Below are 21268 nucleotides of genomic sequence, written 5' to 3'. Positions count from 1 at the left end.
GCAGCTGAGATGCTGAGAGCTAGGAGTATTAATTATTCAAAAAAGGTTTATTAAGCATCTGTAGATACAGTAGATAAACAAAGTTACACTTTTTATGATAAATATGAATAATCTAATGCATAGTTACTGTGAAAGTATATTGGATTCTGAATTTTCTGCAATTAAGAACCCTATAGTTGTTAGGGAAAAAACCACCGACAACAAAAAACATGAAAAGAAACAGCCAGTCAAAAGATACACTTTTTGTATGTGTCAACTTTAAGTAAAAACTGATGACCCAATATTTTATTTGTTTTAGTATTAATTAGTTTTTTGGACTTCGCTATAGGAAGGCTTGCAGCGGGATGGTGCCAGGGGGGCTTGGAATGTTGCTGCGTGTCTTGCCTGCTATCACCAGACAGGACAGAAATGGACTGAGAGGTACTGGGGGTTAAATATAGTTGTTCAGGCTCTCCTCTTTATAATACAGAAAAAAGGAGACAAAAGTAGCGGTTAGAATCCTTCCCTACCACCTTCTCCTCCTCTTGTCTTCTGTGGAAAAAACCCCCCACACCCAACCTGATAAAATCTAACCTCTTTTTTTCCTACTCTGAGATGACAAAAGCTGGGAGATGAATATGGTATCTCAGGTATGGTGCACGCATCTAAAAGAGTGGGTTTGGGGGAATTTGGGATTGTGGGAATACTGGAAGAGAAACCTTTTGATTGCCTGTGGGAGCTAAAATCAATTGGAAGCAATCAATGTGGTTCTTTACTAGGAAGTCTCATCCCAATTACATTGCGGAGACGTGTGAGGAGGAGTCACAGCTCAAAGGCTGCACTTAAGAGTGACAAAATTTATCGTGGGATTATTCCTTCATCTTTCTGTCTCCATTTCTGTGGATATAGATCCAAATCAAAATTTTCCCCAAATTCAGGACACTGTGGAATGGCGACAGGAGCAAATGCAACCCGTGCTTCTTTTTATGTATCTCTCTCAGGGAAAGGGGAATGTTCGTTTCCTCAAAGTATACCCTGGAATGGTGTAGTTTCTATTTATTTGTGTGATCAAAATTTTCCTCCCATAAAAACATGTAATAACGACTGGACTTTGTCATGATGCTGTTTTAGGAATATAAATCTCATTTGTTTCCATTTTCCCCAATGTCTTGCCATAGTGGATCCACCTCTCCAAACTGATCGCTGGGATGGGATCTGCGCATTTGCATTTTCTGTTAATGACGGTTGCCGCGATCTTTACAGAACTGCACAGAGCAAAAAAGCCTGCTATAATCAGTCAGTCATTTTTTTGAACTTTTCTCTAAATGAGTCTCTTGAAGTTATGTAAGAGTGCATGTGGTCCTTTTGAGATAAGATACTTTGACAGTGGAATTACATCTTTCCACTCAAGGAAAAGTTATATTGAGAGTTTCTATTTGATATAATGTCTTCTAGTATGAACTACAGTTATGTCCCTAATGTGCACTTTAGACCATTGCCAGTCCTTGCCATCTTCTTCTAATAATTTGCTTAATTTTCTTACTGTCCCAGTGGTGTACGGTATCATATCACTATTATTAAATTGAGCACAGTCTCAAGTGTCCTATAACATGAAGCAAGGCTCTTTCAGCTTCGTCATCCACCAAGGTTCAATCCAGCTCAGATGAGTAAGTGTTGGGCTGAGAGTGCGTGCAACGTAATACCAGTGTATTCTTATCAAAATCCATATTTTTGTATGATATAATAATATCTCTTACATATAACAGAGAGTATCTGCTTCTAAAAAGCTTTGCTATATTGTTAGCCATGTGAGGCAATCCTTAAGAAAAGTCATGCTGCTAATCTGATTTATTTAAATGGGATTATTTCCAGAACTAGCTAATATTATAAAGTTAACATAAAAGTGCAACCCAGGTCTTCAAGCATAGGTGAATGAGTCAAGATGTGAAGAAAACAGGTCTAAGTAGATACTAGAGAGCTGTATTGAAAATTAAATACCTTTTTTGTGTTTTTATTTCTTGCTGCGTAGAAATCTAGTTCTATTGCCAAAACTCTGCTGTGACGCTATTATAACTTGTTTTTCAAACAGGCTGAAAATCTATTTATTATTTTCGGTAAGATCTTTTGGCTAGGGTTGTCATCTTTGACCAAACCCAGAGCAGTCTGATGACTGTTACCTATCTCCGAAATAGCAGCTTCTCTTTTTTCTTTCCCCTTTTGAGGGTGGTGGTGGGGAGGAGGGTGGGGGGTGGGGAGGATATGTTGCTCTTGGAAATGTGCTGAACTTGCAGTATGTGTTATCATGGTGTAAAGTTTGTATTTTTGGAAGCCTGATGTTTTGTTTTATCCTTTAACTGAGACACGTGACTTTTTCTCTGTTACATCCTGTAAATCAGGACAGTCAGTATTGCCCATTAGGCTTATTCTGCTTGAAATTTATTATCTGACCATCCAGTATTTACAAATGAATCTCAGTGAAGCAGATGGGCTGTTTGTCTCTTGCCAGCGCTGCTGTCACTGCTGACAGAGGGCTGCTTAAAGCTGGGCAGGAACGTGGGTAATGTGGCTGTTCTGCTCGTGTTCTTCGTGTACTTGATACTGCCTGGTAGTTGGTTCTTCCTGACTTCTGTGGGCTTCTTTGTGATCTAGTGATTGAAAACAGCGTAGGGCTGTATATTCACCTTGCACTTGGAGCCAAAAGGACTTATCATGCCCAGTTTCTCTAGCTGCAGAGCCCATTCTCAGCTCCGTGGTGCCTAGGAAGCTATCCCTGTTTACCTTCATTGTCCCACTGTTGTGGTCTATTCCCACAGGCATCATCCGCATTGTGTGTATAATTTGTATTCAGTGTGAAGGCAAAATACAGCCTGCTGCATAGTTTTTTTATTTCTTTATTTCTGTTGACTGTGTCTCCGACCTCTGAAATTACATATCTATTTTTGGCTCATCATTATTTTTGCTCTGAAAGTTCTGTAGAACAGATTTGCCTACCATTGGAGTAATCAATATTAAATTTTGAATCAATAAATAAACCTGCAGAGCAAAAGGATGGAATATCCAGTTTGAACAAACTCACTTCTTTCCAGAGCAGCAAGGGATATTCAGCTAGTTGGTTCTGCATGATCCAAAGGAAAAGAGAAAGTTCTTTCTCCAGTAAAACTAACCTTGTAATCATTTGGTTGCTTTTTAAGACTTGCCTTGCCATCACTAAATCTTAAAATAGTTCACAGTCATAGAAGGTGTTGCAAAGAGAGTGTGTCTGGTTCTGGTTTATGAGTGGTCCCTCAGATACCTGACAAATAATATCAGTGCATTAGGATTATCGGACTCGAGAGTTTTGGATGGGTTCTAGAAGTGTTTAGGGAACTGGAGACATGCAGGAATTTGGTGGCAGAACACACACTGTGACCACTGTGCAGAGGACAGGAAATCATATGAGTGTGTGCAAAAGCAGAGACAGCTTTAAAAATCATCCATACGAGTGTGTGCAGAAGCAGAGACAGCTTTAAAGACCCCTACTGCTATCTTGATGCTAATGGGCAGGCAGCGTGGTGAATAGACAGCACTGGTGAGATATGCTTGCATGAGCCCATGGCCTGGAGAGAAGACTCAGTAGCCTACGAGTTAAGCTACTGAAATTTGCAAAAACCATTTGGGAGGATCTCCCAGAAACTGCCTCACAGATAGTGCAGTGAGCAGTTCTCTTGCCTTTGGAAAAAAAGAAAGTAAAAAAGAGGCCTTGGTCATATGATGAGAAGGGTTTCCAGGCAGACCTCTATAAGGCCAGGCTGCAGTGATCGGTAAGGCAGAAGGGCTCGGTTTGAATTTATAGATCCTCCAACCAATTGCACTTCTCCGTCCTGTAGATTCATTTGTGTCACGCTCATTAAGAAACCCTGAAATAGTAAGATACGCTGAGACAGCAGCGCCTGTTAGTGCAGGTGCTGCTCTAGAACGGTGTTGTGGTTCCTTCAGGAGGGCAGGCCTGCAGGCAGCTGAACCCGGCCTGCCCGCACCTCTCGGCCCTGCCCGCTGCTGTGCTGGAGGCCCAGCCAGGCCGCGTGGACGGGGCGAAAGCCTTGGTGCCGCACTTGTGTGCTGGAGCTGCTGCTGGAGTGCCGCAGCTGAGGGGTGGGCATGCCTGCACGCTCAGAGCTCTCAAAAGCACTGTGGCCTTTTACGATCATAAAATAATTGAGGTGGGAAAAGACCCTTAAGGTCATAGAGTCCAACCTTTAATCATTTTGTTTGTCCTAGATAACAATACAGGCCATACAGTCAGATCCGGGGGTTCCAGCATCTATCTGCGTCAGCAGCTGGTGGTAGAATCTTAAACAATCAGTAGACTTACATGGATGTAAGAAGGGCAGTAAATCCACCGCTTTCCCAAAAATGTGATTTATCTTGTGCTGAAAGAGAACTTGTTCATTAAAACTCAGCTGAATCTCTGTAGGGGAGCTAATGCACCAGTCTATTCTCTCATCTCCGCAAGAACTTGCTGGCAACTAATCTTGGTCAGTGATGTTATTGAATGGCAGCAGATCCCTCTCAGAGGGATTTAGTTATTAGCATAACTCATCAGATCAGTCTTGTTCAACTAAACAATTAAAATAACGACATTGCAATGATCAATGAAAGTGCATTCCCAATAAGTGGTTCTGCACACACACTTTGATACTGCACAGATGATAGTTCCCTTCTAGATAAATATCTTCACTCAGAACTGCCTCAACTCCGAAAGGTTCCCAAATGCAGCAGCCCAGTCACCTTCCACTTAAACAGTTGAATCCTTTCCTGGAAAAAATGGAATCAGTATGGTGCTGTGACAAAGACACACAATAAATCAGGCTGAGATACTGTGCCGTAACTCTCTGTGAGTCAGGGCAAGGAAGGACAATCGTTTCAGTCATTCTACAAAAAGAATAATGGTTCTCCAGTTCAGTATAAAATCTCATCTTTCTATATCCAGAAGTCATCAAACAACGAAACAGGTTCAGACAAAGCATTCCTTCCATACAAATGTGCAGAATTAATGGCACCGCTAAACCTTTTTAGATTTTGATGTTGTAGTCTTAAGCAGCAGGGCCTGGGTTGGAAGTCTTTGTGCAGTCACCTTTCTTCACTTTGAGTAAACGGTGGTCACCAAAATAGCAAAATCATTGATCTTTGCCTGGACCTGCTCCATGGCAAAGTGCTCATCCTTGCTGGAGGGAGGCGTATGGGGCACGCAGGAACGTGAGGGGGGGCTTCAGAAAACTGCAGAAGCCATGAGAATCCCTGTATTGGGCAGGCAAGTTTTTCTGATCAGTATGATGACGTACTAAGCATCCTTTCAGGTGTAACGGTATGGTAGATTTCTGTGACTGGGTAGCAAATCATTCTGTAAGTAGATCTGCAGCATAGGTACAGCACCTACATTTGCCATATGTATACACCCACCCACCCCATGAACATATTCTATGGTTTTGGTGATGTATGTTCTGCTTAAATGTAAAACATTTTTATCATCTGTGTGACTTACATTTTATTACGTTGAACTCCGTATGTGCTGTAGCAAAGAATTCAGTTTAAACAGAAATTGTGAGAAATAAATTTGAACTTCTAGCTTTGAGACTGGAAGTTAGTGTCTGAACTGAACTGGAAGAACAGGTTTTCAGGTATCTTTTCAGATATTTCTGTCCTTCTCCTATAAAGTTAAAGTATTACCCAATATTGCAGACAGAAATGGCACCAGGCCTTAGAATTGTCTCACACTTGTTTTATGTGGATTTTTTCCCTCTTCATTCTGTTCAGTGTTAACTTATGTAAGAGCTATGCTGACCTTTATTAGCATATTAAATCTCTGACATCTTTGGCACACAGAACTTCTCTTTCTTGCACAAGGAGCATTACACGTTATTTAGACATAAGCAATTTTTACATCCACAGGGGCAGCATCTACCGTGATTTGAGATAGGAGAAAACACGCAGGTCATGACCTTATGCAGTAAACAGATTTATATTTCTCTGTCTTGTGATGATAATAGCATGCATTATTACAATTTGTTCACGTAGCAACAGCCAGCTGACACCTCAACTGAATCTGCTATTTCATCAAGAGGCTTTTTGCGTGACCCAAATGACCTTTCCTGTACGTGCAACATAGTGCTTTAGCAGAAAGAGGGAATTAAGGAAACATGAGTCAATGTGTTCCCAATTTTACTGTTAGGGACAGGAGGGATGAATCTGGTGTATTAATTTAATTCCAGGTTTTCTTCCTAGGAGCATATACACCAGGACCACATCCTTGCAGGAGGCATTGCTTCCATGTTGAAGCAGCCAGAAACCCTGCAAATATCTTGGGTGGCTGCTCAGAAGAATAGGACAAAGAGCAAGTATGGATTTCTGAAACAGATTTTTTTGTATAGGCTAGGCATTCTCCTGGCACTGCCCGTGTACTGTTTCACTAAATTACCTTACCTGTCTAAACTGCTTGGATTCCTATCTTACCTCAAGGTCCTGTATGCTGAATTTAATCAAGGCTTAGTCAAAATTTAATTAGAGCCTCTGGTCCTCTGCTTACATCAAGAGAAGAGGTTTCTAATTCTGATCAGGTAGTCTGGCAAGGCTCAACTGTTACAGCAATAATTCATATACAATGTCATGGTCCCAGTTTGTGTCCACAGCATGCCTGCCACCAATCCCTATTTGGTTTGCAAAAGGAAAACCCACTGTGTATGTCAGTAATGTTATAAATAATGCATCCAATTAGTCAACTACGTGCTGTTGCATTTCCCTGAAGCCCACGAAGCTGAAAGCCCCAAAGAAACTGTGCACTTTGAGAGAAATGTTTAGACTTAAATATTGCCCTGATTCTGAGATCAGTCCTTTGCACTCTTCTCTCTGTGTTGTACAGCAGAAGACGTACGGAGGCTGCCCCTTGCAGCATTACATAGGATGAGAACAAATACTAAGAGCTCGTGCTGTGATTTCCAGCTGCGTGAGGAGGATGCGAGATAAGGGCTGACAGGACAGGCTGTGATGCAGGAAAGATGGAAAGAGGCAGCGGGAGGTATGCGTGTGCGCATGGTAAAGGAGAGCCCAGGCCTTTCCAGAAGCTAGCAGGATCAGTCACTTCACCTTTTAATTTATTTTTTTTTCTTTTTACGATTGCACTAAGGTAGGGAATTGTTTAATGTCATATGAATGACACCAGTACTGAATTGTGATGCAGTGTGCCAGCAGCAAGATGCAGGCCAGCACTGCATGGCCCTTTTCTTCCCAGCCTGCACTTTTCTTTGATATAAGGGACAAAAACTGTTTCAAAAGAGCAATAGAGTCAAAGTAGAATTCACATCAATTAGATTTCCTGCAGTAAAACAAGAAATAAATCAAACATGATCCTGGAAAAATGGTTTCTTGCAGTTGCAAGCTTGCTTTTCCTCTAAAGAGACACTTGTGCCTGCTTAGAGGGGGTAATGAAACTGTAAACTGAAAAGACATTTCAAAATGATAAATTAGGCTGTGATTATGCCAAGTGATATTAATTATGCTGATAGACTACATAGCAAGGAATTTTTAACTGATTCAGTTCTGCCTTCTGGCTTGCTCTGTGAAGTAGCGATGCGTCAGGCTTGGTTGGGTAGTGACCTGCAGCTGCAGCAGCAAGAAAGCCCAAACTAGTGCTGTCTGTTCTGCGTTAGGTTCTACATGTACGTCATCACAGAGTGGTCCATGATTTAAACATTTGTATTTGTGTTGTTTGTACAAACCGATATATTTTTGCTGAGCTTTCCATATAGTAGAGCAGATGGCTGAAAAAGAAAAATCGTGATGTTTTTTTTTTCCTAATGCAACAAGGACACGAGGGATTTCCGTTTTCTACTTTGAAGATGCATTGCTACCTCTTCCTCCACTTTTTTTAAACTATGCCATTTTAAAACAAGCACCCCTTCTGCCTCGATATCTGGCTTTGCATCTTGGTGACAGTACTTTTCAGCAGAAGTGAAATGCTGAACCTAATTATTTTTTTTTCAGCGTGGTTTTCTTAAGAACAAGGTGTTATGCAAAATAATGGTGGGGCTATCTACTGAATGTAAGGTGAAGTGGAAATTAGGAGAGCATCACTGTGCGGTTTTTGACCTGAGAAACAGCAGAAAAAGGAATGGGACACAAAAATATCAGCTCCTAAAGTATCTCCTCTGCCTTATCATGACAGCTTTTTGCCATTAGGTAATAAAAGTAAAAATAATGTATGACCTTGTAACTTCCCTGGGACTTTTATCCTGCCAGAACCACAGACCCAAATCTATTAAGTTACTTTCTAAAGGTGAGAATTAAGGGACTTGCTGGTGGCTGCCGATTCAAATGTACTTTATCAGTTCCAATGGGGTAGTCAGTTCACTTACGTCCCTTCCCTTAGCGAGACCAGCATGTCACAGCTTCACACTGACATTCAGTGCCAGTGCTGGGTGCACACTCTATCGAATTCATCACCTCTTCTTGGTCACGTGCTCAGATTTATTTCCAGCACAGTGGCCTGAGTTACAATTTTCCATTTTCAGTGATGGGATCAAGTTCCCAGCTCAGGTTGAGACTGCATTCTTCTATCAAGTGGAAGGGACTATTTTTTTTCTATTTCAGTAGAAATTCTGCCTGCTGATTATTTTCAAATTACTTAAAGCTAAGATGATACAAAATTAACCTTCGGCCTTAGATAACAGCAATGTAAAACCCACACAACCATGGGCCATAGGCCAGACTCAAGAGAGATCCAAGTGCAAGACTCACAACCTGGTTCACCAGAGAATTTGGTTAAAAGTTGCACCTAAAAATTTCAAAATAACATTTATTCATAAAAAGTGTCTATGGAAAACAGAAGCAATAGTTACAATGAAACAGTTAATCTCAAAATTTGATCTGTTTGAGTCCTTTAAGTAATGTTCAAAAGAAGTTTGTGGGTTTCAAAATAACAGGGGATTCAAGTAAGAACATTTATTATACCCTAGGTGATTTCTGACATCCAAAGATGCTGTTAAATATTGCATTTATTCATTTTCAGATAGTTTAAGCTAGACAGAATTTTACTAACTTCCTGAGGATACATTGCTTTACCATTTGTATTAATCTTTTCTACTTAGTATTTCCCAACATTAGTGTAGCTCCCATGTTCTTACCAACATGGAAGGAAAAAGTGCAACTCAAAGTAGAAGCAGGACTGTGCTGGATTTGGGTTGCACCAAGTTACTTCTAATTTGGCAAAGCTGTGATGCCTCAGCACTGTACTGCTAGCCAAGCACGGAGGGGAAGTTTTGGCTTAGGATGCATAAGGATAGGTTGCAATTTCTAGCGAAGCATTAGCTGAGATAGGTGCTTTTGCTGTTTTGGTGGCCATAATGCACAATACCTGCACAGGTGTTGGGAGAGAAGAGCCAGGCAGCGTTGCAGCCTTCTTCAGCATCAGGCTGCACTTTTGGTTTACAACAAAGTGACGGCCATCTGAATGGGGATGTCACACTGAATGAATTTGTGAGGAGCACTACTCCCGTAACCCTGTCATAGCAAAGTCTGCTGCAACAGCCACATCAAACAGTACTGCAAAAAGAAGCATTTACCTTTCTCACGTCTCTTTGTCTCTCTCTGTCACTGTTGGTGATGGTCACTCCCATCAGAAAGCCCTTCCCCTGCTGCCACCGGCCACCCCCCGGCTGCTACCTGGGACTGCCATGGGACTGCCCTGCCTATCTGCTCCGCAGGTTTTGGTGAGAGGTACAGAGCAGCTGCACAGAATGCAGCCTTCAGGTGATGCTTATGTATGATTGGAAAAGATTCATTGATGATATCGTGATCATCATGGTATTGATGGTATCATAAATGATACCAGATGAAAACATAAGGGAGGTTTGCAGTAGGGGTCATGTAAGACTAACAACCAAGGGAAAAAGAATGTATGTTTGGAGTGCAGGCTAACTAAAAAATTAGAGCATATTTAATGAAAAGATGCGTTTGCCACTGTAAATATCTGCTTTAAGGTGGTAATGAATACATGGTATATTATTTTTCTTTAGAAGCTATTGAAAATCTTAGGTCCTTTTAGGCCTTAGTAACTGATTTATCAGTATAGCATGCCTTCTACTAGCCCATTGCTCTGTTGTGCTTTTGGTTTTGCTCAGTCATTCATTTGGAAATCGGTCATTTAAAAAAAACCCACAGGCTTGAAGGCATAATTAAATACATTTTCAAACACAGGCAAATGGCAAACGCACACACAGTCCTCTATAGAAAATGTCTGCTTAGTAAATTTAGTGTGCAATATACCCTATTAACTATATAACATATATAGTGAATCCAGCGTTCCTGTAGCACAGGCAAGTGGATGCCCAGCAAATGGCGTTTAATGTCTGTGTTTTCAGGATCAGGCTCAAGCGTGAGCAATTACTAAAAACTTTTTCTTTAAAAGAAACTAACAAAGAGTTTTCTAAAACCTCCTGTTAACGTTTGCCACAACTCAGATATTGCAAGCTGTGAACCAGATTGTGCCACTCTTATGTAGGTCAAATAGTACCTCGCCTGCACAGTGGGTTGGCTCTTACAGTGTAGCTCAAGGTAAATATAAAACGCACTGTCTGGTCTGCCCGGGGCAGGTTAAGGACACGCTGTACACCCTGTCTAACCCATGATCCAAATGTATTTGAAAAGTTTTCCTAACACTGTTCCTCGGTGTAGGAAGCTTACAGTGTTGTGAGTCCACAACCTGTATTGTTTAGTTCTTTTCCTGTTTTATTTGTTTCAAATATGATGCCTACAAATATCCAAAGGACAAAAATAAGCAAAAAATCCTGTCTGCGAAATCCTGCTCTTTGTCCAGTCTAGAAAGGAATTTCTCCTCTAGTTATAAAAATCACTATTTCTCTAGCTAGGCCATATTTGTTACTTTTTGTAGCTTAACTGATTTCTGTAGTTAGAGTATCACTGTACAGTGGGTTTTGAGCCACTATTTCTTGAGTCTTGTGTAGTCATTCACTTCTCTGGTGCTTAAAGAAAGCTCGTGTTGGCAAGACAGACAAACGGCGATTTGGTAGCCTTTAGTAGTTGCTCTGCACCAATGTAAATGGCATGGGGCAGAAGGAAACCCAGCTCCTGTGGTTTTCATACGTTGAGAACAGCACTCATGGTGGCTCTTAACAAAGAGGGAAAGAGACCTGCTCATGAGAGGACACAAAATTCCCTATCCAGAAAATCATTCCTGTCCCCAGCCCCAGTACATGCCCTAAAAATGTCACTCACATTCAACTCTACGACTTCAACGTCCAAATATTTGAGTTCCATTTTAAGGCAATCAGATTTGTGCATTTTTATTTTCATTTCATATTTATCTTCCTTCGTTTTATTAAGATTTTGATTTCTTGATATCTGATTCACTTTAATTTTTTAGTGATGTTTTCATTACCGCATGAGTTGGTTTTAAAACTCAGGATGAAGAAACACTTCCCTTGCCTTAAAAGCCTTTACCCCAGAAGGATTTTACCTTAACAGGTACCTCAGATGATGCTGAGCTGCATGTTTCAGCCAGGGAACAGGGCTTAGATTTTGATTCTTTCAATATAAATCTTTTTTTTCTGCTTCTCCCCTGAGACTATTAAAAAAGAAACGTCTGTAATAACAGCAGCTCTCAAACCAAAGAGAAAGTCTTTCCCCGTATCTAGATGACCTACCACCTCATGCTAAATCTGTCACTAGCACATCCTTGCTGCCCCCTCTGCAATGCCTCCAGGATGACAGGCTTTGTGCTTAACTGGAAAATGAGCAGTCTCCCCTCGCCTCAGAGTGTGGGAGGAAAAATAGGCTCAGTGTGGAAGATACTTGTGAAACAGATTATTTTTTTAGTCTCCAAACTTATTGGGGCTTTGCTAAGACAGGAGACAGCTGGGATTTTCTGCACACGTGTGCGCTCTTTGCATTGTTTCCATTTCAGGGGGATGTGTTGTGTGCAAACCAAGGTGGTCATGATGTGTCAGGCTGACAGTTACCTGGTTTCCTAAGAAAATAGGGGCTGCACAGTGAGCATGGTAGTTGCGTCCGCTCTCTTCCAGCAACTTTGAATCTACTTGTCTGGTTCAGTCAAATTTGAACTGAAGTTCATAAAAGCTTAACGCAAGCAGGCAGCTGGCTAAAGAGGATAACTGTGTTTGCCAGAGAGGGAAAGGAGGAGCCCAGTCTGTATGGTGCACCAGGGAATCCCCATGGGGCAGAGCTCTTATCACGGCTGCAAGAGCAGGAAAAGCTTTGATCGGTGCTTGCAGCCGGAGAAGCTGGCTGCAAGACGCAACGCCGTGGGAAGGCAGGGTTCATTACTGCGCTGTAAATACATCTCTTGAAGTGGCTTTGTTCCAGTCCGCGATGTGAGTGTAACCGCTGGGAGTGGGTGCCTGCAGGAGCCGAGGTGGTGCCCAGCCTCACCCGCTCCCACGGGAGCATCCAGCTGGCTGGTCCTTGTGTGGTTCTGTTGCATGGGAAGAGGCTGGCGGTAAGGCATGGCTAATGGTTAATTTTTGGTCAGGCTAGGTGGTGATCTGTAAAAACTGCACTTTAAAAAACCCATTAGTGCCCCTGGCTTCCTCCCTATCACTGTACACGAGCAAGCACTTAGGCAGAAGGGCAATCCTTGAATTCACAGGGAAAGGACATACTGCAAGCATTCCTGCTCCAAGGAGAGCTGCTCCCGCAGACGCAATCCTGACCGCTTCTGGCGTGCTGTGAGGACACTATTTCATCCTTACTTTTAATGGAAGGGATAAAGTGGAATAGTAATAATGGGACTGATAAATGAAAGGAAAACTGTAACCACATAATTATGTCAGAATCAACTAACAGCCATGAAAAGCCGATTAAACCACATTATGCAGATACATGTAACAGAATACTATTAGTTAGTCCTTTGCAATGGCATGCCTGGCAATTAGGAGAGCGGTATTGGCAGCACACAGTGAAAACAGTGACAGTGTATAGTTAAAAATGTTTGGAGACAAACAGTGCATAGAGTACAGGGACAGCCTAGAACTGAATACAGGAGCATCCTCAAAGACACCGGCACCGAGGGGAAAACCCAAAGATGTTATTCCAGATAGGCTGCTTGACTAGAATGTTGGGCATAGCTTGGAATAATTTATATTTATCATCAAAGGGAATTTACTGGCTTATCCATAAATAAAAGGCTGCAGTGCAGCAAGTAGTCTGTATTTTCCAACTACCCACAAATTTCAGGTCGTGCAGGCTGATGGAGGAAATCCGTATTTTTCCTGAACTAAAGAAGCTTGCAGAAATACTCTGACTGAGGCAGTAAGAATATTAGGTAATGTTGCTGTGGTTGCAACTATTCAGTAAATAGTCGGGAATGGGAAAGCTTAGTGTTGCATAATGCTTCTTATGTATGCAGTATTTACGGGCCAGGGACCTGAAGAAGGTGTCACCTGTCCAGTTTCTTTGTCATGGCAGTATTGGGGTGTGTTGTTTCCTCTCAGCCACCATAGCAAGAGAGCGAAGGTTCAATCCCACCCTTCGCTCCCTTCCCCTGCCCACTCTGGCAGAGTGGTTCTCATCTGCAGGCAGGGAGAACTGCGCAGCAACAAGCTCCGAGATGATGATAGTGTGGGGTTCAGAGCTCCCGCAGGCTTTACAAAAAGATACACTTCTACCAGAAACTCCTCCACGTGCCTGTGGAGAGCTCATCTAAGGGAATAAAACCAGGGGGGGTGGGGGGTGTGGGGGGGTTGGTGTCACAGGATGCGCATGCTGGAGAGTCCATACGCCCCTTATGTTCTTCATCATGCCAGGCAGACTTTTGAGACATGCTACCAAGAGAGTCTGCTTGCAGAAAACCAGCGTGGATCCTTTAAATATTTATCCTACACATTGTTTTCCAACAGACAGATGCAGGTTTTCTTCTCGCTTTATTTTTGGAGATGGCTGAACTCGTGTGACATGCAGATAATGAGAGGTCAACAGCACCTGTGCCCACACACAGCTTCCCTGAGCACTGTATGTGCTCGAAGGAAGGGGGAGAGTGCAGCTTACTTTGATTACAGAAGCCAGGGAATATGTTTATAAATTAAATTCTGTTGACAACTTCAGTACTAGTGACGTGCAATTAATGACATCTGTGACAAGCCAATATTTATTATGACCAGGAGATGTGCCTTTATTTAAATGGGGAGTTGAGACTGTGTCCATAGAAGGTCAAAGCATTTACTTGTACTGTGACGTCTGTATTTACTTGGGCTATTCTTTCCCATACTTTGTGAGAATGTTCGTGTTTACAGCGTACTTTTCATGACAGAAGAGCGTCATTATCTCCATTTTTACATTTGAAGAAACTGACACCCAGAAATGTAGAGTACCCTGGGTGAAGGACCATACCACAGCAATGGGAGAGTTAAGAACCCAAGTTTTTTGTGTCCTAACAAGTTATGCTAGATCATGTTGGGTTTAATAGCACAGTAAATTTAGCTACTGATAGTATTAAACACCTGTTTTTTCATCCATTTTATTTGAAGGTGGAGCATCACATTCCTTCTCCATCACAGAAATAACTGAAGTGCATTTCTTTCACCTTTTCCAGAACTCACAGAAAACAAATTGTTTCTGAAGTAAGAAAGTGCTGCTACATCATCCAGCAGAAAGGATGCCTTTCCTGTAAACAAAATAATACAAAAATCATAAATAAAAATGATTCTAGCCAAGAGTAGTAAACCTGGGACAAGACCTATAACAAAAATGGTGTCTATGAGAAACGGGCATCGCTCCTAAGCTGTGTCCATCCGTAAGGTGTGTGGAATTCCATCAGGACACGCAGCTCTGATAGACACTGAATGTACAAACCTTGCTACAGCTTTTGCCTGCTCCTGACTTTTGATGATTTAGCTTATGTGTTTGCCTTTAAACAAGCATCGTTGGGAATGTTCTTTAGTCAACCGTACTCCGGCTGAGCGGAAGGCAACTTCTGGGAAACAAACACCGCCCAGACACTCCTATGTTCTCGCTGCTTACGTCTGCAGGTCCATCAGCCAAAATGTCACTAATGATATGAACCTTTAATTTCACAGATGAAGGAACTTGGTGTCATCGTATACAACTGTAGCTGCCTGGTCCTGGATTTACAGAGGATATTTGCGCTGTATAGCTCATTAAGATATAAGAATAAAATACCACCGAGCTGGTCTAAGAGACTATATGGAGTGTACGATACTCAGAATAAACTGACGCTGCAGCTGAATGAGACAAAATCAGAAGCTTTTGTGTCGGTAAGTTCTGAAATGAGTTGCAAAGAGGGAGGGAAGGGAAGAAACTTGTTTAACCCACCAGATTTTTTGGAAGACCTGGAAATTTAACATCTGCTTACTCTCTGAAACTGCCCTTTATGAACTACAGAGTAGCGAGACCAGGTTAGGTAGGTGTTAGTAGCATGTATTAAAGAATCTCAAGTGTCTTCTCACTGATACAGAGATGTTCACAGTTCCCTGCAATAAGTTTGTCATAATGCTGTGTTCCCTCTGACAGAAACTGTCATGGAGAAATTACTATGGAAAGTAACTTCCATGAATAGGAACATGTAAGATGTAAATTAAAGCCATACTTAAGTATTTCTCTAAAGTGGCCCTAACTGAAAAAGATGCATATTATTGCTGTGTCCTTAACCAAAAGCAGCTACTAAAATTGAGTGACTGAAAACTCAACTGTAGAGGTAAGACCACTACAGCTCTCACCTGCAGAAGACAGAACTTGTCTGATAGTCTGATAGTAATGCTGGAAAACGAAATCATTCTGTTGTCTAGGAACACGGTTATTCCAACAGGTATGCTTTTGTGGGGAAGTCTGAAATTGAAAGGATTTTTAAAAGTTACTTGCCTTTTCCTGTGGTGTAGAACAGACTAAACACAGTATTGCTATTTCTTTTTTTCATTCTGATTCTGTGACATTGTTTGTACGTGCAATTTGCCAGAAGTGAACATGCTGCAGGATTTCATTTGAGCATTATTCTTTTTCCTGTTCTCTGCAATGTTCACCACTTCTTCACTTGCGTTCAAAAAAAAATGATAGGGAGGCCCTTCAAATTATTTACAGTAGTGGACAGAAGGTGAATGACTTGGGAATAAATGGACTGTTAATCAGAAATCTAAAATGATACAGAATAAGCTTGATATCAGAGCTTGCATTTTTTTTCAATGTAACTTGTAAGGATTAATCCTCTTCACCTTGTTCCATTGAAAGCATCCATACATCTGTAGAACGTTATCTACTTTAGCTTTATTTTAAAATGACACTTTAAAACTTCTAAAATTCAAGCAGCAGTCCCCATGGAAGCACTGTCGGTGTGTGTATTTTTAATGGAGAAGTTTTCAGTCTCAGCAGTGATGTAGCAAAACTGGAAAAAAGTAAACAGAGCGATAGAGATGATGAAAGATGCGGCGTGTCTTTCATTTTCAAGGTAATTACATGAATAAAACCAACCCCTTCAAAATCAGGAAGGTAATGAAGTTGTTAAGAGTTATTTACCATTCTGTCTAAAAAAAAAAAGGCAAAACCACATTGCTTTACAGCCAGTAGTGCCTAAACCACAACGCACATAGCACGCTATTAAGCCATAGAGGCACTGAGACAGGATGCTTGTGCAGATGAGTGGTTCCAGTGCAGCGTTTACCTTCACCTGCTGGGAGCCAGGCAACATTCAGCTGTCCAGGATTTTTCACATTCCTACAATCCGTGAAGGGACAGAGAACTATTTTGGACTGAAAATCTGGAAGTGCCTAAGCCAAGCAGAATTAATAGCCATCTGAAAATAAAATGAGCTTCCACTGATTCGGGTCTGGACAGTCTTAAGGATTAGCTTAAATTAGAGACTGACTCGGGCAGTTAGCTAAGGAGCTGTGAACATGAAATGAACTCCTACGCCCTTCTAAGCAATCTGTTAGAAAGGGAGAAATCGTGCTGAAAGGCAGTCCTGGAGGGGCACTCAGGAAGGAAAGCTGGGTAAGGCCAGCTTTAAGGAAACTGGGATCACAGACAGGCAGGTGGAGAGAGGCTCTGCAAAAGCTGCTCCTCTGCAGTTTGTGGGATGTTCACTTCCCCCCTGTATTTCCCTTTTGTGCGGGCAACAAAAGCCTCCTCTCTTGAAATTCCACTTCAGAAAACTAAACGAAAGAGTCACTGGTACTCAGAAGCTCAGATCAGTGAAGTCCAGCTCCAGGAGCCACACGAATCTGTAGCCGCAGCCAGTTGGGCTGGTTCTTCCTTCCTGAAAACAGGCTCTTCCATACATTTCTCCTCTACTAGCAAATCCTCAATGTTGGCCAGCATGCCCCTCCAAAAGCTACTCCTGAAGTTGCTCTGGGCTGGTTTGGTGGACCAAGGGTTAGCATCACTGTCTGGTCCTGAACTCGTGAGAAGAGGCAAGTCTCCACAAGCCCGGCAGTTCTTACTGCCATGGTGCTGTCTGTGGGCTGGGGTGTGGGTGCTGCGCTCCCCAGCCCTGCGTTGACCCCCTTCCCACCGGGGCACGGCCAGCTACTGCTGCCAGTGGGAATAAAGGCCTGTTTCTGGTAGGTGAAGTATCAAAAGAGTATTTGATCAGAACAGCAAGCACTAATACAACTAATCCGGAGAAAAGTACTAAAATAGCGTATGACCACAGAGGGGGTCAGCTGCACCACAGGGTAACGCGTGGAATGCCCAAACAAGTGTTGCAGTGAGAGCTTTAACTGAAATTTTTCTTCTAATTATCTTCTAAATGTCTTTCACCTTCTGGTCTTTATATTGAGCGCATCTGAAAAAGATAATGCATAACAATTCCTTTCTTTAGCTGCTTGGTAACTTAAAACTTCTATTCGACGTAATAAGAGTGTAAGAGTAAACTCTCAGTGCAATAGCCTTCTAAAACTTTCAGATAATAGACATAAATTATAGGTAACAAAATCAGTTCATTCTTTTTCTTGAGTCAAACCTCATTCTTTGAAAACATATTTCCCTTCCCATGTTTGTGCAATAGAAAACAACAAGCATAACACACAGTCATTGAATTTTTTTGTTATGCTCAGGAATCACAGCTTAGCGCTGCTTAGCAACAAAATTGTCTTCCAGCCTGCCTGATAAAGTGTAAGAGGTTTTGGTTGTTTTTCTTAAGTGTTCAGGAATGGATCTGGAATACCGGTCTTGAGATCTTGCTAGTTAATTTTCTAGTATTTTCCGCACTTGGGTGTAGTAAATCCTTAAGACCAGACAGTGGTTAAGAAACCACTGTGATAGGCATTGCCCTGAAAGAAAAAAAGAACAACCAAAAGCCCACGGCGGGAGCCGGTCCTCTAAAGAAAACGTGCAGCTGCAACCCAAGCAGGTGACAGAGGTGAGAAGCAGCGGGAAGGCAGTGGTCTGCGGGGCCAGCCATTATGGGAAGGACAAGTGACACCTGCTCAAAGTGCCTTGAATAACCTCTGCTCCCAGGAACTGTGCTGTTGCCTGCGAGAGCTTGGCAGGCAGCTCCACTTCTCTCTCCTGACGAGCAGCAAGTCCTGGGCGCCTCTGCTACAGGCGGGCAATTCCCGCTGGCTTCACCTTGTTGCCCGACGCATTCGACAGCCCTAGACACGAGGCAGAGAAGCTGACGCCTGGGCTTTGCCGCGCACCAGCTCAGTACCAGGTGAAGAGCTTTATTTATCACTGAAGCTAGGTTTTAAAGGTAAATTTCCTGCAAAACTGCAGCATCTCCCCAAGACAGTGATGGAGCCAATGGGGACTGCGTGGAACTGTAAACCAAACTGACTTAATACACATTAACTCCTGGTTGCAAGTGAGGGATCAGGCTGATGTGGCAAGAAGACAGAAAGCACTCCATTTAATAGTAACCAGCCCTGGGACTCCCTGGAACAAAAAAATCTCTGAAATCTAACTTAAATTAGAGCATCTTTGATGACAGTGGATGTTTTGAAGTTTGCGTCTTCTGCATTTTACCCAGAGTTGCTCTAAATGGTGAGGCTTTCAAGGGCAAATTGAGCAAATGCCTCTCCTTTGTACCTCTGAGTTTCTAGCAGGACAGTTGAAGGTACCAGTTAATATTCTCTGCCGAAATAAAGGCTACTACTTGCCATCTCAAGAAGAATAGGGGAAGAGAAAATAAATCACGTATTTTAAATGCCATATTTGAACTTTTCCTTTCACAGAATTCACCTAAGCTCTTCTGCCCAAAGGACAGAGTCCTGGATATTGAAGCTATATACAGTGTTATCGATGATGCAAAGCAGTTTGTGTACATAGCTGTCATGGACTACTTGCCGATCGTCATTGACACCAATGCTAAACGGTGAGTGTCCATGTCCAGGACTAGCAGGTTATTGTAATGCCAGTACGGTCTGCTGGAGAAAATGAACCCACAGGAGATTAGTTACTACTGTGGACCAATTTCTTGGGGCCCAATTCTGCTCTTATTGAAATCAGTGAGAGTTCTGCCATTGACTTAAATGGGAGCAGAATTGGGACCTGAGAAGACATTTCCAGTTCTGGGTCCTAAGCTTTGGATCTGCCTATCGAAGGAGATTAGAAATTGTCTAGTCTGACCACCTGCAAGTGACTGCACCCAGGAATACAGTAACCTGCTTGTACATTAATCCTATTTCTTACATTATTACATTCACTATCTTGATACCGCAGCTACTGGCATTTTATGAATATGATACAGATATTCAAACTGAGTGAGAGAGTGTGTGTGTTAAGCGAGAAATAACATGTTGTGAGTTCTCATACACAATATGGGAGATGTCATTATTTTATTGAAAATTACATGAAAATTCCAAATTCAGCATAGATTACCTTTGAATTATATCACATTTTGGTTAATTGAAAGTTGTTAAAAACAAACAAGCCCAGGTCATTTTTAAATACCCTGTTTGTATGGACCATTGAAAAGCACTCGTGACCCAAAACTGGAGCCACAGTATAATAAAACCATCCAACTCAGAAGGCAAGTATCCAGTGGTCCCTCTGACTCTCCGTAACGCAATGAATCCAGCATTTAGCAATGCTCGCTGTTCCATTCATGCACTTTATGTGAACACAGTTAAGCCAAACTAAAAATCTGATTATGTGCTTTTTTCCAGTTTTGCATAATTAAAGGTTTCGCTTAATTAAAAAAAAAAAAACAACTATGATTTTACCTGATATCAAGCATAAGCTATTTCAAGTCTACAAGAGGGTTTTTTCCAATAAACTCACTACATACAGCCTCTATCACAGCAAAGGAATCACGGGTAGTACTGTAGGAGGCTCCGTTTCATGATATGCATCCCTGTCGTTTCCCCTTTGTGTTGGGAAGGATCTTAGTATGTAGAGCCATTATAGCATTGCAGTTGATGTTATCTCCTATACTTCTTTGTTCTCATGCCTGAAGAATTCAGAAATCTACTGGATTAGGGACATCCAGGGAAGCCACCTGTCTGAATTCCACGTTTTTCCTACAGTATGGTTTTGTGTCTGAGGCACTGCCACAGCTTCTCTACCTTGTCAGCTCCCAGTTCCCACTGGTGAGTTATTTTCTGGCATTGTAGAGCTCCAATTTCATTAGGCTGAATGCCTTTATGCTGCTCGAATAGAGAAAACATGGGGATTTGGGGTTGGTTTTGTTTGGGGTGGTTTTTGTTGAGTTTTTTATTTTATTTTATTTTATTTTGTTTGGGGTTTTGTCTAATTCTCCCTGTCCTGACCTGCTCCCACTGAAGGTCAGGAACACAAAACTAACTAGCCGTTGTGAGACTAGCACCATGGAAACCACATCCCATTCATGGCAGAATTTCAGGAAAAAAGGTAGCATCCTCCTTAAAAGACCCATCTTCATCTGGTACTGAAGGATGCAGGTACCCTGCATGGCAGCAGCTCTCCTCTTCCAAAGCACGAAACGGCAGAAAGCATTCCAGTCCCCAGCCTGTGTGGTTCCAGCACAGAGGGAAAAAAAAGGTGGCAATCAGGGAGGGATCCAGTGTTCCTGTCCTCTTACTTGTGTAACCAACAGAAAATCCTTCCAGTCCCCCGGTCTGGGCCGGGGAAGCAGCACCTGGGTAAGCTGTAGCTCATTCTGGTGGTTCTCTGGCCACCGCAAGCTCTCCGCTGCTCTCACCACAGGCAGTGAGTGACACAGGAGTAACTCGCCCAGCTGCGGGTGGACAAGGTACCTGTATTTTGTGCAAGTGTTTTGGCAGCTCTCCATGCACATACATAGATGGAAGATGTGCCCAACCATCCACAACTTCACTGTCCCCACTGTGACAGTTTT

At 42.2% G+C, this 21268-nt stretch overlaps 1 protein-coding gene across 3 annotated transcripts in view; it reads left to right on the top strand.

The window, feature by feature from the left end:
• PLD5 (phospholipase D family member 5) overlaps positions 1-21268 on the top strand; it is a 203393-nt gene that overhangs the window by 165129 nt on the left and 16996 nt on the right. For all 3 annotated transcript variants that reach the window (XM_080389758.1, XM_080389759.1, XM_080389760.1), the window contains 2 exons: positions 15060-15257; positions 19167-19306. In XM_080389758.1, coding sequence (XP_080245884.1) covers positions 15060-15257; positions 19167-19306 — 338 coding nt within the window. The remainder of the gene's footprint in view (positions 1-15059; positions 15258-19166; positions 19307-21268) is intronic.

Source organism: Falco punctatus (assembly GCF_963210335.1).
Source record: "Falco punctatus genome assembly, chromosome: 5".
Classification (NCBI taxonomy): domain Eukaryota; kingdom Metazoa; phylum Chordata; class Aves; order Falconiformes; family Falconidae; genus Falco; species Falco punctatus.
This window is presented reverse-complemented; position numbering and strand designations above follow the sequence as displayed.